The following is a 17,763-nucleotide window of genomic DNA, read 5'->3' as shown; positions in this document are numbered from 1 at the left end:
AGGCTGGTCAGAGCCAACAGTGTAGCTGCGAGGGGAGGACAGCACTATTTTTTTAAATTATTATTTTTTTGGCCGGGCGCGGTGGCTCAAGCCTGTAATCCCAGCACTTTGGGAGGCTGAGGCGGGTGGATCACGAGGTCAAGAGATCGAGACCATCCTGGTCAACATGGTGAAACCCTGTCTCTACTAAAGATGCAAAAAATTAGCTGGGCATGGTGGCACGTGCCTGTAATCCCAGCTACTCAGGAGGCTGAGGCAGGAGAATTGCCTGAACCCAGGAGGCGGAGGTTGCGGTGAGCCGAGATGGCGCCATTGCACTCCAGCCTGGGCAACAAGAGCGAAACTCCGTCTCAAAAAAAAAAAAAAAAAAAAAAAAATTATTATTTTTTTGTAGAGACAGGTCTCGAACTCTGGGCCTCGAACGATCAACAGGTGTTGAGTCAGCGCACCGCGCTGGACAGCACATTTTTAAAGCACAGGACAGGGAGACAGAGGTCTGAAACTGGAATAGCCAATAGCAGCGTCCGGTAGGGGAGAAAACCTGAAACGGAGAGCTCAAGCTCCAATTTTAAACAAGACATTGCCAGGAATTCTCAAATGGCATACGAGACTCAGCATATCCCCGAATTGCACGGTTAAAAATAACAACAAACGCCCCCGTGCCCACCACACAGTTTAGAAAAAGGAAAACTGCCAAACTCTTAATCCCTGTGTGCCCTTCCCCAGTCACACCTCTCGCTCCCCACCGAAGAGAGGAACCACTATCTTTGAATTCTGTGTCAATCATTTACGTACTTGCGAATTATTTTTCCTCCTTCAATTTAGTAGCAGTCTTTAAAAGAAATCAAACTCAGACTTAGAAATACACAGAACATGTAAAACCCGAGTCTCCGACCAGGAAAGCGTTCTTTTCCAGCCAGCCAGTCCTCGGCCTCGCCCCCTAACGGTGACAAGAGGCACTCTGTGAAATCCTCCAAGCCGGAATCAAAAAGATTGATCCGATTATTTGCATACCCATAATGCCCTGCTCACAGTCCAAATTTAAAACGGCAAAATTAAACATTTTCATTCTATGCACATTTTGTTAAAATTAGATTTTTGCTTAAAAAGTAATCTGAGAAATTTTTTTCTAGGTGCAGAACCTTGGCATTAACTAGTCACCATCAACGTACTAGGACTGTCTGTTACCTGAGATGCGAAGTTAGGCAGTCGTTCCTCATACTCTGGTTTCTCTTCAGATCGTATAAATCTTTCGCCTTTTACTAAAGATTTCCGTGGAGAGGAACAACTCTGAGTCTTAAACCAATTTTTTGAGGCCTTGTTTTGGCAAGGCTACATAAAACTGTTTAAAAGTAGAGATACTTGCTTTTTCAGAGTTCTTTTTGTGTTTGTTGTTTTGTTATTCGATACTTACGGGTAAGGTAGTGCTTCTCTACCCTGTAAGTGCAAGGGAATTGTTGTATGTGATTGATAGGAAAGTTTTCTGTGGGTGGGGCGGTGGCTCACACCTGTGGGACAAAAAGACCTGTCTCTACTAAAAACGCGAAGCATGGTGGCAGGTGCCAGTAATCCCAGCTGGTCGGGAGGCTGAGGCAAGAAAATTGCTTGAACCTGGGGAGTGGAGTTTGCAGTGATCTTAGATCAGGCGTCCCCAAACTACAGCCCGCGAGGCCATTTATCCGGCACCCCGCCGCACTTTAGGAAGGGGCACCTCTTTCATTGGTGGTCAGTGAGAGGAGCACAGTATGTGGCGGCCCTCCAACGGTCTGAGGGACAGTGAACTGGCCATCCTGTGTACAGAGTTTGGGGACGCCTGGCCTAGATTGTGCCACTGTGAGGGAGATTGTGTCCACTCCACCCATTTAAAAACAAAGAAAAAAAGGGCCGGGCACAGTGGCTCAAGCCTGTAATCCCAGCACTTTGGGAGGCCGAGGTGGGTGGATCACGAGGTCAAGAGATCGAGACCATCCTGGTCAACATGGCGAAACCCCGTCTCTACTAAAAATACAAAAAATTAGCTGGGCATGGTGGCACATCATGCCTGTAATCCCAGCTACTCAGGAGGCTGAGGCAGGAGAATTGCCTGAACCCAGGAGGCGGAGGTTGCGGTGAGCCGAGATGGCACCATTGCACTCCAGCCTGGGTAACAAGAGCGAAACTCCGTCTCAAAAAAAAAAAAACAAAAACAAACAAACAAAAAAAAAAACAAAGAAAAAAAGGGTTCTACACTGTTTTCTTAGGCTTCTGAAGCCTGTGTATGTTTTGCATTTAGCACATTTCAGTTAGGACTAGCTGCGTTTCAAGCTCTTGATCAGTGCACGTGGCACATGGGGCTAACAACTATTGGCCTGCTCACCTCTGTGTTAGTATGTTTGAACAGAGAGCACAGCATATAGATCCATTCTCCCTTCATGTAGGTTTTGGGGTTTTGCCGGATTTTGGCCATTGGAACTCCTTGAACCTGTTCAAGATTTTATTTCCTTAAAGTGTGGATTGGAATGGCTGGGTTTTAGGGCAGGTAGATAACTGCATAATAATTTTTCCCGAAAGTATGTACTTATTTGCATTTCCACAAATGGCCTATGGTATTCCCATTGCTTCTCATCCTTACTGGCCTTGAAATACTCAGAAGTTGCTGGGCGCCGTGGCTCACACCTGTAATCCTAGCATTTTGGGAGGCTGAGCCAGGTAGATCGTCTGAGGTCGGGAGTTTGACTCCACCTTGACCAACATGGAGAGACCCTCTCTCTACTAAAAATACAAAAAGTTTGCTAGGCCTGGTGGTGGGTGCCTGTAATCCTACCTACTCAGGAGGCTGAGACAGGAGAATTGCTTGAACCCAGGAAGCAGAGGCTGCAGTGAGCTGAGATTGTACCATTGCATTCCAGCCTGGGCAACAACAGAGAAACTCCGTCTCAAAAAAAAAAAAAAAAAAAAAAAAAAGAGAGAAAGAAAGAAAGAAAAAAGGCCAGGCATGCGGTGGCTCATTCCTGTAATCCCAACACTTTGGGAAGCTGAGGTGGGTGGATCACGAGGTCAGGAGATCAAGACCATCCTGGCCAACGTGATAAAACCCTATTCTCTATTAAAAATACAAAAATTAGCTGGGCATGGTGGCACGTGCCTTTAATCCCAGCTACTTGGGAGGCTGAGGCAGGAAAAGCACTTGAACCAGGGAGTCACAGGTTGCAGTGAGCCAAGATTGCGCCACTACACTCTAGCCTGGGCAACAGAGTGAGACTGTGTCTACAAATAAATAAAATAAATGTAAAACTGACTACAAGGCATAGTGGTTTCATTTGGGTTACAATTTATTTGACAAGTATTTATGGAGAAGCTTCTCTGCTGGGCCTGGATATACAGGGGCAGTTTGAGCCCCAAGGTGAACTCTAACATATTGCAACAAGGAGGCAAATGAAGCGAGGCAAAGGGCTGCAGAAGGAGAGAGGAGGGAGCCTCATGGGGGTGACTGGGCCCTTGACACAGTCAAAAATGTTCCAGGGAGAGGCACCGAGAGAGTGCGTCCCAGGCTGTGATGGACAGACTTCCTTCTGAGCTTTTTGGTTGTTGTCTGTGGGAGTCGAAGAGTCCCAGAGTCTGTGCTCCTCCTGTGGCTAACACTTACTCATTGAGGAGCTGTGCAACTCCTTTCCTTCTTCCCTCCATGTGGGGGGTGCCTCCAGGAGGTCAGAACATGCACCCACCTTCCAGCTGAACATCATCAGGTCCCTCGCCTAAATCACGACAGGCCAGCATCAGGGACCTCCAGTTGTAATGCACTGAAAGGGATGCAGCGTGGCCTCTGAGCTGTACACCAAACATCTCTGACTAAGTAGTCAGGAGGAAACATGAGACAAATCCTCAGCATGCGTCACTCTGCAGGACAACTGGCCTTGTCCCTTTCAGAAGTGTCAGCGCCATGGGGAAACCAGAGCAGCTGGGGCTGCTCTGAACAGGGGGAGCAAAGAGAAGTGACAGCCAAGGTGTGTGAGTCATGGCTGGGTCTTGGATCAGGGAAACACAGCTGAGGAGGACATTGTTGGGACAACTGGGAACAAATGATAATGGGTTATACATGAGATCCTAGTATTGAATTTTCTTCTTTTTTTTTTTTTTGAGACAGAATCTCATTCTGTCACCCAGGCTGGAGTGCACTAGGCTCACTGCAAACTCTGCCAGCCTGGGTTCAAGTGATTCTCCTGTTTCAGCCTCCCAAGTAGCTGGGATCACAGGCATGTGCCACCATGCCTGGCTAATTTTTGTATTTTAGTAGAGACGGGCTTTCGCCATGTTGGCCAGACTGGTTTCAAACTCCTGATCTCAAATAATCCACCTGTCTTGGCCTCCAAAAGTGCTGGGATTACAGGTGTGAGCCATGGCACCCAGCCAGAGGCCAACATGGTGAAATCCTGTGTCTTCTAAAAATACAAAAATTAGCTAGGGTTAGTGGTGGGCTTCCACAACCCCAGGACTTTGGAAGGCTGAGCGAGGCTGGAAGATTTCTCTAGGCCAGAAGTTAAAGATCCAGCTTGGGTAACCTGGTAAAACCCCACCTCTACAAAAAACATAAAAAATTAGCTGAGCATGGTGACACGTACCTGTAATCCCAGTTACTCAGGAGGCTTAGGCACGTGAATCACTGGAGCACAGGAGGTGGAGGCTGCAGTAAATTGAGATTGTGCCACTGCACTCCAGCCTGGACGAAAGAGCAAGAGTCCATCTCAAAAAAAAAAAAAGAAGATGCCGGGCGCGGTGGCTCAAGCCTGTAATCCCAGCACTTTGGGAGGCCAAGGCGGGTGGATCACGAGGTCAAGAGATCGAGACCATCCTGGTCAACATGGTGAAACTCCGTCTCTACTAAAATACAAAAAATTAGCTGGGCATGGTGGCGCGTGCCTGTAATCCCAGCTACTCAGGAGGCTGAGGCAGGAGAATTGCCTGAACCCAGGAGGCGGAGGTTGCGGTGAGCCGAGATCGCGCCATTGCACTCCAGCCTGGGTAACAAGAGCAAAACTCTGTCTCAAAAAAACAAAACAAAACAAAACAAAATATACATATATATATATAATTAGCTGGGCATGGTGGCACGTGCCTGTAATCCCAGCTACTTAGGAGGCTGAGGCAGGAGAATTGCCTGAGCCCAGGAGGCGGAGGTTGCGGTGAGCCGAGATCACGCCATTGCACTCCAGCCTGGGTAACAAGAGTGAAACTCCGTCTCAAAAAAAAGAAAAGAAAAAAAAAAGAGAAAAGAAAAGAAAAGAAAAGAAAAGAAAGAAAGAAATCAGATAGGAATGGCTGACGCCTGTAATCCCAGCCTATAATCCCACACACGAGCCCAAGGTGGACAGATCGCTGACCCCAGGAGTTCAGGACTAGCTTACATGGTGAAACCTTGTCTCTACAAAAAGAAAAAAGAAAAATTCGCCAGACATGATGCTGTGTCCCTGTAGTCCCAGCTACTCAGGAGACTGAGGTGGGAGATCATCTGAGCCCTGGGAGGTCCAGGCTGCAGTGAGCCACGATCGCACTACTGCATTCCAGCCCAAGTGATAGAGTGAGACCCTGTCTCAAAAAAAAAAGAAAGAAAGAAAGAAAGAAGGTCTCACTATGTTGTCCAGGCTGGTCTCAAACTTCTGGGCTCAAGCAATCCTTCCACGTCAGCCTCCCAAAGTGCTGGGATTACAGGTGTGAGCCACTGCATCCAACCATTTTTCTCTTTTTTTTTTTTGTTTTTTGTTTTTTTTGAGACGGAGTTTCGCTCTTGTTACCCAGGCTGGAGTGCAATGGCGCGATCTTGGCTCACCGCAACCTCCGCCTCCTGGGCTCAGGCAATTCTCCTGCCTCAGCCTCCTGAGTAGCTGGGATTACAGGCACGTGCCACCATGCCCAGCTAATTTTTTGTATTTTTAGTAGAGACGGGGTTTCACCATGTTGACCAGGATGGTCTCGATCTCTCCACCTCGTGATCCACCCGCCTCGGCCTCCCAAAGTGCTGGGATTACAGGCTTGAGCCACCGCGCCCGGCCCTCTTTTTTTTTTTTTTTTTTTTTTAACAGTGCAAAGAAGAAAACCCATTATCTTAAAAAGCAGAAAAAGGCCGTGGGACTTCCACCTCCTCCCCGAGACATCTGGAACCAGTTTCGGTGCCACTCAGAGCCTGTTTCATCATCAGGGAAAGCAGGGATTGTGCTGGTACCCATCAGGGAGCTGTTGAGGACTGATTGGGAGAGAACCCAGCTGAGAAGTCTGGGCTGGGTGGTTAACTGTCACCTCAGCAGGCAAGGAGGGCTTAGTGGGGACCCGGCCATGGACTCTGGGGACGTCCCCTTTGTGGGAGATGCAGACCCAGGAGTCTGCACCCCTTTGTCGCCCTCTCCCACTTTTACCCCATTTCCTAGCAGCTCCAGAGTAGATGCTCCCGAAGATTTTCCAGTCTAAGTAGGCAGCCTGGAAACATGGCTTAGATCACCTTTGCTGGTTTCCAGCAAATTGAAATTAATCTCTCAGGGAGGAAATGAGGGGCTGGTTTTTTTTTTGTTTTTTTTTTTTTTTTCTTCTTCTTCTCCTTCTTAATGGGCCCTGATGAAGGAAATGAATGCAGGGAAGGGATCAGAAACACGATCCACCACTCGCCGGCACGGAAAGGTCAGGGGGCTCCCTGCACCCTTAGAGGGGCAGCTGGGCACAGTATGTTTTATTATATAATTAACCTTGACCCTTCTGGGTTCAAAGAAAGAGGTTAGTTGGAAATAAATCAATAGTCCGGTCTGGTCACTTCAAAGGCCACAGAACATGCTGGAAAATTCCACGTTGGCTCAGTGTGTAAATTGAAATAGGGTGTGCAATGCTTTTTGAAAGGTGGGAGGGGCCTTTAGTTCTAAAATTGAAATTAATTGTGTATCTGCTTCCTTTAATCAGGCAATCAGGAGTCTTCATTGTGTATCTTGTGGGGATTCGGGGGAGGCCGGGCGACAGCATTGTGACCTCTGAGTGACCGCCAGGCCGGGCTCCAGGACAACAGGCATCTCTTCAAGCCTGGGGAGCCCCTCCATCCGGTAGCAGTATGCGGTTATTTACTGCACATCTGGAATTCTCAGAATCACCCAACCATCACCATCGCAATGCACAGCATTTATTGAGTGCTTACTTTGTACCAGGTGCCAAGGATTTTCCAGTTCTTTTCTCATTTGATCCTCATAACAACCCAGTTAGATAAGTACCATTATTATCTCTATTACTGATGAGGACATTGAGCTTCAGAGTGGCTGAATATCCAGAGCTACTCTGAGGTTTTCTTTTTTTTTTTTTTTTCGTTTTGAGATGGAATCTCACTCTGCTACCTAGGCTAGAGTGCAGTGGTGCCGTCTGGGCTCACTGCAACCTCCGCCTCCTGGGTTCAAGCGATTCTCCTGCTTTGGTCTCCCAAGTAGCTGGGATTACAGGTGACCACCACCATGCCTAGCTAATTTTTGTATTTTTAGTAGAGATGGGGTTTCACCATATTAGCGAAGCTGGTCCCAAACTCCTGACCTCAAATGATCCACCCACCTCAGTCTTCCAAAATGCTGGGATTACAGGTGAGCCACTGTGCCTGGCAACTCTGAGGTTTTCAAAGTCCGTTTCAGTGCCATGGCTCACGGAAGAGCTGCATATTTCCAGAGGTCCCCAGTCTTCATGTTCTCTTCCCTGAAGTTGCAAGAAGGAGCTGGGCTGATTTTTAGCTAGTTCACCTTTCCCTGAAGTTATAAGAAGATAAATGGAGCTGGCCTTTGGCTTTATCTAGTTTACCTTTCATCTCCTTCTGTCCTTCCCCTTCATCTTCTTTCTCCTCCCTTCTTTCACTCTTCTTCCTTCCTGTCCCGATGTCATGCTTTATTTCCACAAATATTTATTGAGAATTGAGTGCTACTCCACGGTGGCACTGGTGGTTCATAAGACAAAAGAACACCACACCTGTCTTTAGAAAATGTAATTCTCGGCAGGGTTTGGTGGCTCACACCTGTAATCCCAGCACTTTGGGAGGCTGAGGCAGGAAGATCACTTGAGCTCAGGAGTTTCCAACCAGCCTGGGCAACAGGGTGAAATGTTGTCTCTACAAAAAATATAAAAATGATGGTGTGGTGGTGCACCTTAATAATCTCAGCTACTTGGGAGACTGAGGCAGGAGAACTGTTTGAACCCAGGAGGCTGAGGCTGCAGTGAGCTGTGAACACACCACTGCACTCCAGCCTGGACAACGGATACCCTGTCTCAAAAATAAGAAAATAGAATCCTAGATTGTCAGAGAAGAGTGACATACATACCGTGGATAATGAGCTGCAGAAGGAAGTAATTCTGTCCAAGAGAAGTCCCACTGGAGTCACTCAGGCTGTTTTCAAGACATGCACCCACCTCAGCCTCCCAAAGTGCCGGGATTACAGGCGCGAGCCAGTGCTCTGGGCCCAGGATGGCGTTTTCTAAGGACAGGTGTGGTGTCTTTATCTCTTTATGATCCATTAATGCCCGAGTGGAGTAGCACTAAGAGCCTGAAGTGGCTCCAGCTGGAGAGGGACAAGGAAGCCATCAGGAGAAGCGCTGTTTGCCGGGATCTGGAGAGAAGGGGTGGTGGGAAGGAGTGGTCCAGGCTGCAGGAACAGCCTGTAGAATGGCCTGGAGGCAGCGCTGTGCATGGTGGATCTGGGAGAAGCCAGGAACCCAGCCTGGAGGTGTGCCACCTCCCTTCTCCGGGCCTTGGTTTCCTCATCTCAGATGGGAGTATGACAGCAAGCCCAGCTCTGCCCACTGCACAGCTATGAGAGACGCACATGAGGTGATGTGGAGGTGTCTACAAAACACCGTAAGATGCAATAACTAACTGGGCACCATAGCTGGCACCTGTAATCCCAGCATTTTGGGAGCTGAGGCAGCTGGATACCTTGAGCTCCGTGGTTTGAAACCAGCCTGGGCAACATGGGGAAACCTTGTCTCTATATTTTTAAAACTACAGGCCGGGCGCGGTGGCTCAAGCCTCTAATCCCAGCACTTTGGGAGGCCGAGGCGGGTGGATCACGAGGTCAAGAGATCGAGACCATCCCGGTCAACATAGTGAAACCGCGACCCTACTAAAAATACAAAAAATTAGCTGGGCATGGTGGCATGTGCCTGTAATCCCAGCTACTCAGGAGGCTGAGGCAGGAGAATTGCCTGAACCCAGGAGGCAGAGGTTGCGGTGAGCCGAGCTCGTGCCATTGCACTCCAGCCTGGGTAACAAGAGCGAAACTCTGTCTCAAAAAAAAACAAAAACAAAAACAAAAACAAACAAACAAAAAAAAACTACAAAAAAATATGGCCAGGCGCAGTGGCTTATGCCTACAATCCCAGAACTTTGGGAGGCCAAGGTAGGCAGATCACTTGAGGCCAGGAGTTTGAGACCAGCCTGGCCAACACGGGGAAAAAATACCATCTCTTCCAAAAAATACCAAAATTAGCCAAGCGAGGTGGCACACACTTATAGTCTCAGCTACTCAGCAGGCTGAAGCAGAAGAATTGCTTGAACCTGGGAGGCAGAGGTTGTGGTGAGCCAAGATCACACCACTGCACTCCAAACTGGGTGATAGAGTAAGACACTGTATCAAAAAAAATAAATAAATAAAGTAATGACAGAAGTAGCGTCATTATCCTTGGGAGGATTCCACAGAGGCTCCTTCCCTTCCCTGAGGAAACTCTAGGCTATCTGACCCTCTCTATGGCTTCCTGTCCACCTGGAAACCATGTAAGGCTTTCCGCAGACACATCAACCACACAAAAAGCATGTGCTCTAGAAATCTAGTGGTCATTCATTCATAAATGTATTGACTATCTGTTAGGTGCCAGGTCCCATGCAGCAAACAGCAGCCTTGGGCTCGCTCAGTGATTGCACACCTCCTGAGCTTTGCTCATGCTGTGCCTGCAGCCTCGGCTGTCCTTTCCGGGTTTCCGCCCCTTCATTTCAAAGCCTCCCATAATCCAGCACTTCAGGATCACATTGCCTTCCATTTCTACAATGTGCTGCCCTGTACTCACCCACGTATTTGGATGGATTGCAGTTATTTGTATTCAAGCTCATAGACTGTCAGCTCACTGAGGGTCTATCTCTCTCCTATGGGGCCCAGCACATTTTTTTTTTTTTTTTTTTTTTTTGAGACAGAGTCTCCCTCTGTCGCCCAGGCTGGGGTATGGTGGTGTGATCTTGGCTCACTGCTACTTCCACTTCCCGCTTTCAAGCGATTCTCCTGCCTCAGCCTCCCAAGTAGCTGGGACTACAGGCACCCACTACCACGCCCTGCTAATTTTTTTTTGTATTTTTGTTTTGTTTTTTGTTTTTGTTTTGAGACGGAGTTTTGCTCTTGTTACCCAGGCTGGAGTGCAATGGCACGATCTCGGCTCACCGCAACCTCCGCCTCCTGGGTTCAGGCAATTCTCCTGCCTCAGCCTCCTGAGTAGCTGGGATTACAGGCACGCGCCACCATGCCCAGCTAATTTTTTGTATTTTGAGTAGAGACGGGGTTTCACCATGTTGACCAGGATGGTCTCGATCTCTTGACCTCGTGATCCACCCGCCTCGGCCTCCCAAAGTGCTGGGATTACAGGCTTGAGCCACTGTGCCCGGCCTTTTTTTTTTTTTTTTTTTGAGACAGAGTTTCGCCCTTGTTACCCAGGCTGGAGTGCAATGGCGCAATCTCGGCTCACCGCAACCTCTGCCTCCTGGGTTCAGGCAATTCTCCTGCCTCAGCCTCCTGAGTAGCTGGGATTACAGGCACGCGCCACCATGCCCAGCTAATTTTTTGTATTTTTAGTAGAGACGGGTTTTCACCATGTTGACCAGGATGGTCTCGATCTCCTGACCTCGTGATCCACCCGCCTCGGCCTCCCAAAGTGCTGGGATTACAGGCTTGAGCCACCGCGCCCGGCCCTTTTTTTTTGTATTTTTAATAGAGATGGGGTTTCACCATATTGGCCAGACTGGTCTCGAACTCCCGACCTTGTGATCCGCCCACCTCGGCCTCCCAAAGTGCTGGGATTACAGGTGTGAGCCCCCGCGCCCGGCCCCCAGCGCATCTTAATTGCTAGGTTCAATTAGTCATGGGTAGGGATCAGGCCTTCAGTCCCCGTAGCTGTAATCCTTGCCAATTCCACTGGGTGGCAGCAAAGTCCCCCAGTCACAGCCCTCCCAGGCGCGCAGCTTCTAGGATGCAAAGCTTGGAGCCAGAGGCTCCCTGGGCTCCAAGGAGGCCAGGCCAGCTGCAGGAGACCCTTCAAGCTCACTTTCCTCTTTATCCCACTCCCCTTTCCCGGGCATCCCTCTCCCCACCTCCCCCCAACTTAGGGTCGCTTTGCCCTGCCTGTTCCAGTTTCTCTGCCTATTACAGTGGAATCATTTGAACACTTCAACTGTACACTTCACTTACATGAACTCAGTGAATCCTCTCAACCATGCCTGGCAAATTTTGTATTTTTAGTATAGACGGGGGTTTTTCCATGTTGGTCAGGATGGTCTTGAACTCCCGATGATGGTCTTGAACTCAGGTGATCCACCTGCCTTGGCCTCCCAAAGTGCTAAAATTACAGGCATGATTTTTTTAAATAACTGCTTTATCAAGGTATAATTCACGTTCCATGCAATTCGCCATTTATGTGAAAAATTCAATGGTTTTTAGTATATTCAGGTTGTGCAACTGTTACAACAATTTTAGGACATTTTCATCACTCCCAAAAGAAACCCTGTACCTATTAGCAGACACTCCCTATTTTCTCCCAGCCCCTGCCCCCCATCAATCTGCTTTCCATTTCTGTAAACTTGCCAGTTCCGGACATTTTCTATAAATGGAATCGTGGGTCTTTGTGAGAGGCTTCTTCTTTTTTTTTTTTTTTAATTTCCAGATACCGTTTTTTTTTTTTGAGACGGAGTTTCGCTCTTGTTACCCAGGCTGGAGTGCAATGGCGCGATCTCAGCTCACTGCAACCTCTGCCTCCTGGGTTCAAGCAATTCTCCTGCCTCAGCCTCCCGAGTAGCTGGGACTTACAGGCATGCACCACCACGCCCGGCTAATTTTTGTATTTTTAGTACAGACGGGTTTTCACCTTGTTGACCAAGATGGGGTCTTGGTCTCTTGACCTTGTGATCCACCCGCCTCAGCCTCCCAAAATGCTGGGATTATAGGCATGAGCCACCGCGCCCGGCTTTTTTTTTTTTTTTTTTTTTTTTGAGACGGAGTTTCGCTCGTTACCCAGACTGGAGTGCAATGGCGCGATCTCGGCTCACCGCAACCTCCGCCTCCTGGGTTCAGGCAATTCTCCTGCCTCAGCCTCCTGAGTAGCTGAAATTACAGGCACGTGCCACCATGCCCAGCTAATTTTTTGTATTTTTAGTAGAGACGGGGTTTCACCATGTTGACCAGGATGGTCTCGATCTCTCGACCTCGTGATCCACCCGCCTCGGCCTCTCAAAGTGCTGGGATTACAGGCTTGAGCCACCGTGCCCGGCTATATATGTATTTTTGAGACAGAGTTCTCCCTCCGTCACCAGACGAGTGCAGTGGCATGATCTCGGCTCACTACAGCCTCAACCTCCTGGGCTCAGGCTTTCTCATACCTCAGCCTCCTGAGTAGCTGAGATTGCAGGTGCATGCCACCATGCCTGGCTAATTTTTACATCTTGTGTAGAGACGATTTTGCCATGTTGTCCAGCTGGTTTTGAATTCCTGGCCTCAAGCTGTCCTCCTGATTTGGCCTCCCAAAGTGCTGGGATTACAGGTATGAGCCACTGTGCCCAGCCCTCTAATACTCTTCGAGGAAAGACCATGGGTTTAGCTGTTCCTCTCCCTGACTTTTTTTAAGAGACAGAGTCTTTTTTTTTTTTTTTTTTTTTTTTTTTTTGAGGCAGAGTTTCGCTCGTTACCCAGGCTGGAGTGCAATGGCACCATCTCAGCTCACTGCAACCTCCGCCTCCCGGGTTCAGGCAATTCTCCTGCCTCAGCCTCCTGAGTAGCTGGGATCACAGGCACGTGCCACCATGCCCAGCTAATTTTTTGTATTTTTAGTAGAGACGGGGTTTCACCTTGTTGACCAGGATGGTCTCGATCTCTTGACCTCGTGATCCATCCGCCTCGGCCTCCCAAAGTGCTGGGATTACAGGCTTGAGCCACCGCGCCCGGCCAAGAGACAGAGTCTTACTCTGCTGCCCAAGCTGGAGTGCAGTCAAACCTCAGTGATTTCACATCACATTTATTTGGCTTACAAATCTGCAGTCTGGGCAGGGCTCAGGGGCAGCTGTCTCTGCTCCACTCTGCATCAGTGGGGGCAGCTTGAAATCTAGGGGCTGGGATCCTCTAGAGGCTCCCTCCCTCCCGAGTCTGATGGCTGATGCTGGCTGTCAACCCAGCACCTCCACGTGGCCTCTTCGTGTGGCCTGGGCTTCCTCACGGCATGGTGGCTGGGTTCCAAGGACAAGTTTTTAAGCGTCCTGAGAGCGAGCCAGGTGGAAACTGCAGCATTTCAACGCTGGCACTAGTGACGCCGCAGCTCTTCTGCTAGATTCAGGTCTTTAGAACATGTCACTAAGGCAAGCCATGTTCAGAGATTTCTAGGGGAATTAAATCTACTTTTCAATGGAGGGTCAAAGAATGTATGGACTGTTTTAAAATGACCACAGGGGCCAGGCACAGTGGCTTAGGACTGCAATCCCAGCACTTTGGGAGGCCGAGGCGGGCCGATCACAAGGTCAAGAGTTCGAGACCAGCCTGGCCAATAGGATGAAACCCCATCTCTACTAAAAATACAAAAAAAAATAATAATAATTAGCTGGGCATGGTGGCACTGCACCTGTAGTCCCAGCTACTCTGGAGGCTGAGGCAAGGGAATAACTCGAACCTGGAAGGTGGAGGTTGCAGTAAGCCAAGCACCACTGCACTCCATCCTGGGCGACAGAGCGAGACTCTGTCTCAAAACAAAACAAAACTCCATCTCAAAAAGATAAATAAAACTAATAAAATGGAGATGACCATCAGTAGCATGTGCTCCTCACAGGGAAGGTGACGACTCCGAGGACCGCACCTCGTGGCGGAGAGCTATGGCGTACGGGGTCTGCTGTTATTAACCCAGGCTTTAGGCCTGTGAGGGCCCCGGCCCACCCAGTACCCCAACCCCTGCCCCAGGACCCGACACAGCCACCAAAAAACTCCAGGTTCACTTTGGCAACAGGACTTTTATTCAGTCAAAATGAGCAGAGTGTGACAAAACCCAAGTCAGGCCAGGTGGCCCCCCAGCCCCCTCCTGCCCCAGCCCCACCCTTCCCAAGGGAAAGAGGGGGTGCTCCCGAGAGAAGCTGCTTTGGAAACAGAGGGGGCACTGCCTCAGAGCTTTGTGGCGCCCTGGGCATCCATACATGGTTTGGGAGAAGGGAAGGGAGCACCCTTCCCCGAGTCCACGAGTCCACAGCTCTTTTCTAGGAAAACACCACAACTTCTATCTTCTTCAGCTAATTAACTAAAGTTCAGGGTGGAGATGTCCCTAGAGGGTTGGGGGTCAGGGATATGTATGGTCTAATCTCATTCTTAAGGAATACACTTATCTTTTTCTTTAAAAAAACGTTTTTCTTCTGCTATTTAAAAAAATGTTTCTGAGTGTAACCAAAAATAGGTATTTGTTTCCTTGGTTTTCTTTTCTTCTTCTTTAACTAAAGTAGTTCAAAGAACAACACAACAGAAAAGAAAAACAAATTCACAAGAACATATAACCCTTAACACACATTGTATAAAAATAGCTTCCGGCTGCGGCTGCTGACAGCGGCTGCTGCCTGTCGAGGGGCGGATCAGGCTGGCTGGGTGTCCTGAGGCTGGGGCGCCTCTTCGGGGATCACCCACACGCCCTCGCCCTCCCACACGCCATCCCACAGGTGGTACATTCCAGGGGCCTGCAGGGCAGGAGGCAGGCAGCCGGACCATGCCGCCCTCCCAAGCCCAGGTTCCTCATGGGCATCCCCATCAAGGATGGGCTGGTCAGACTGGGAGTGGACAGACCAGATGAGGACAGGCAGGGTGCCAAGAGGTGGCTTGTTTGGACAACTGTACTTCAAGGAACAAATCTCCTCCCATTTTTGGCTTCTTTCACATTTTCTCTCTGCCCAATCCATTTCTATTTCTGTAGGCCCCAAGAGTTCCCCTTGGTGGCCCCCTCGTCTGCAGGAGAGGCAGGTGGGCCGTGGGCAGGAGGGGTGGGGAGGCAGGTCCAGTGATAACACAGCCCGCAGAGCCAGCGAGCCTTGAGGTAGACATTTTCTTTCACACCTGGAATGGGGAAGTGCTTTTTTTTTTTTTTTTTTTTTTCTTTTAAACTCTGGACAACAGTGTGGGAAGGGAGAGGGGGTGCCCGTCAAGTGGGCTTGAGGTAGGAGTGCATTCGGGCTCTGTGGGGTAAGGGGGCTGAGGCCACCGCCCCACTGCCCCCAGGACATTCATTCCGGCTGAGGTAGGTGCTGAGAGCCAAAACAGCAAAAATCCATCCTGAGAAAACAAGATCGGTGAGGGTGACAGTGTCGGGGCCCAGCTACAGCAGGGTCATCTTTTGGAGTCTAATTCGCCTTCCTCTCTCTCTCTCTTTTTTTTTTTTTTTTTTTGATTTTAAGTTTTGCTTTTTAAAGGAAAATGTTAGTTCAGTTCCAAGTCATGTGGGTACCAGGCAGATGTGAGGGGGCATCAGCCCGGGGAGGGAACGGTCTTCTGCAGGAACTGCTCCAGCTCCTGAGGAGTGTTGGGGGATGGGTCCCTGCCGAGGCAGTCAGGACAGAAATGCTGGGGAGCCCCCAGGACCATCCAAATCCCACATGACAGCAGAAATCTTGTTTTTGACCTGAGAATGGGCTCCCTGCCCCCTGCCACCACCGCTGTAGCCTGCCAGACACTGGCTAGTGTCCCGAGCGAGCTGGCTGGGTAATGGGGGCTGCCGCAGGCCTGGCAGCCTGGCCTTCACTGAGGAGGCCGGGGCCTCCATCTGGGGGTGGCGGGGCAGCTGCCAGGCCTGAGCAGGGGGCCGTGGCCTCCGTTGTCCTCCCCTCCATCAGGCCGCACCCCTGAAGTGGCAGCATGGAGAGCTGGGTCTCCTCACACGAGGCCGGGGCTGCAGCATCCTGCCGGGGAAACAGCCCGTCACACAGGCATCAACTTGAGGGCCAGAGCGCCCGGCTCCAGTTCAACTCCACTTGGGACTTAGGGTCTCCAGGTCTCCCTGCCTGACTCGGGGGCACAGAGAGAAGCAACAATCCTAAGTTTTGTGCCCAGAGAAGACCTGCAGCTTGGCTATGGCCAATGATCGAGGCCCGTGGCCAGGGTGAAGAGGGGGCAGGATCCGAAGGTGGTGGTGTCAGAGCCTGAGGAGTGGGGTGTTTAAGGCATTGGCACTCACTGTGGGTCTGGGGTCTGGCTGCCCTGCTGCCCCAGCCGGGGGGAATAGCTGCTCCAGCTCCTTCATATCCACATGTTTCTCGTCTCGGCCCAGCTGGCCCCGTTCTCCCCATCTCACCCCATTTAGGGCCAGAATGCCAGGGTCCCTCTGGCTCCGGGGACCCTGAGGTGGGGACAGCTGGTTTTCCACATCCTTACACAAGAGGACCCTAGGGGTGAGTCAGGAATCGCGGGGAGGGAGAGAGACGAGACAGGCAGTGAGCCCACATTTACCTAGTCTTCCCACACCAGCCAAGCCTCTCTCCCTGGCCCAGGACCCACCTGCCCCTTTGGCCAAACAGGAGGAAGAGGACACAGAAGATGATGCAGGTGACCCCGATGTGGATGCCAATGACGATGCCCGTGGTGGACGTCTGGTTGGTGGTCTCGTCCTTCCGGCAGTCACATGGTGGGCTCAAGGCTGGCAACAGGTATGGGTTGGGGGCTTTGGCTGCCCAGGTCTGAAGCACTCCCAAACACCCAGCCTCTGGGGGCTCTTCTTCCTTCAGCTGCTCCCACCCCCAAGTGGGAGTGGGAACACCCTTTGACTGCCTACAGGACTCCAGCCCAATCTTTTTGGTTTTTTTTTTTTTTTTTTTAACCAGATGCTAGGAATAGCATGGACTATTTCATCCTTGCCACAGCTCTGTAAAGGAGGCACTATTATCCCTGTACTTTAGAGAAAACTGATCACACGGGTTAAATAACTTGACCAAAGTCACACGGCCAGCACGTGGCATGGCCAAGTTTCAAACTGCATTCTAAGCCTGTGCTCTTGAGGGCTGCACGTAACGTCTTACCCTGTTAGGTTTCCTGCCTCCCACCCGCTCAGCCCTGCACCCCATCCCCAGCCCTCACCTGTCCTCTCAGATGCTCCCCTCAAAGACACAAAGCGGACTGTGGCGTTGCCATCCCCATGCTGGTTGTAGGCGAGCAGCTTTACCTCATATACTGCAGTGGGGTCTGGGGGAAGGAGGGTGGCTGAGTGACTGCCCCTGCCCCACCATGTGCTCTGTCCTGGCCAGGAAAAGGAGGTGACCCCTGTACTCCACCTCCTGGCCCTCAGCACTACACCCTGCCCAGCCCCCCAGGCCCAGGGCTGTGTCCGCCTCACCCAGCTGGCTGAGGTTGTAGGAGGAGACAGTTCCAGGAAGCAGGATGGGGCCGGTGAAGGCAGTCTTGCTTGCTGGGCGGTAAAACAGCTTGAAGCCTCCCTCGTGCTGAGCCAGCCGGGGCCAAGGCTCCCATAGCAGCTGCAGGGAGGAGCTGCCCAGGACCCGTACTGACAACGGGGGCGGGGCAGGGGCTG

At 50.5% G+C, this 17,763-nt stretch overlaps 1 protein-coding gene, 1 long non-coding RNA gene and 1 other non-coding gene across 6 annotated transcripts in view; 2 read left to right on the top strand and 1 right to left on the bottom strand.

Moving 5' to 3' along the window:
* The window catches only part of LOC141583477 (uncharacterized), a 34,574-nt gene that overhangs the window by 12,921 nt on the left and 3,890 nt on the right, over nucleotides 1-17,763 (top strand). The window contains exon 2 of the long non-coding RNA XR_012516101.1: nucleotides 16,757-16,885. This is a non-coding gene — a long non-coding RNA (uncharacterized LOC141583477). The remainder of the gene's footprint in view (nucleotides 1-16,756; nucleotides 16,886-17,763) is intronic.
* Nucleotides 1,219-1,334, top strand: LOC120364056 (U5 spliceosomal RNA). The gene has a single exon (XR_005579410.2). It is a non-coding gene; the product is annotated as a U5 spliceosomal RNA (small nuclear RNA).
* Nucleotides 14,202-17,763, bottom strand: part of IGDCC3 (immunoglobulin superfamily DCC subclass member 3) — a 56,336-nt gene continuing 52,774 nt past the window's right edge. For all 4 annotated transcript variants that reach the window (XM_039469436.2, XM_074392802.1, XM_010351624.3 and 1 more), the window contains 5 exons: nucleotides 17,569-17,760; nucleotides 17,313-17,417; nucleotides 16,737-16,875; nucleotides 16,417-16,624; nucleotides 14,202-16,141 (listed from right to left, as the gene is read on the bottom strand). In XM_039469436.2, the coding sequence (XP_039325370.1) occupies nucleotides 15,920-16,141; nucleotides 16,417-16,624; nucleotides 16,737-16,875; nucleotides 17,313-17,417; nucleotides 17,569-17,760 (866 nt within the window). In that variant the 3' untranslated portion in view covers nucleotides 14,202-15,919. The remainder of the gene's footprint in view (nucleotides 16,142-16,416; nucleotides 16,625-16,736; nucleotides 16,876-17,312; nucleotides 17,418-17,568; nucleotides 17,761-17,763) is intronic.

This window comes from Saimiri boliviensis, chromosome 2, assembly GCF_048565385.1.
Source record: "Saimiri boliviensis isolate mSaiBol1 chromosome 2, mSaiBol1.pri, whole genome shotgun sequence".
Taxonomy (NCBI): domain Eukaryota; kingdom Metazoa; phylum Chordata; class Mammalia; order Primates; family Cebidae; genus Saimiri; species Saimiri boliviensis.
The sequence above is the reverse complement of the archived record's forward strand: the minus strand, read 5'-3'. Positions and strand labels throughout refer to the sequence as shown.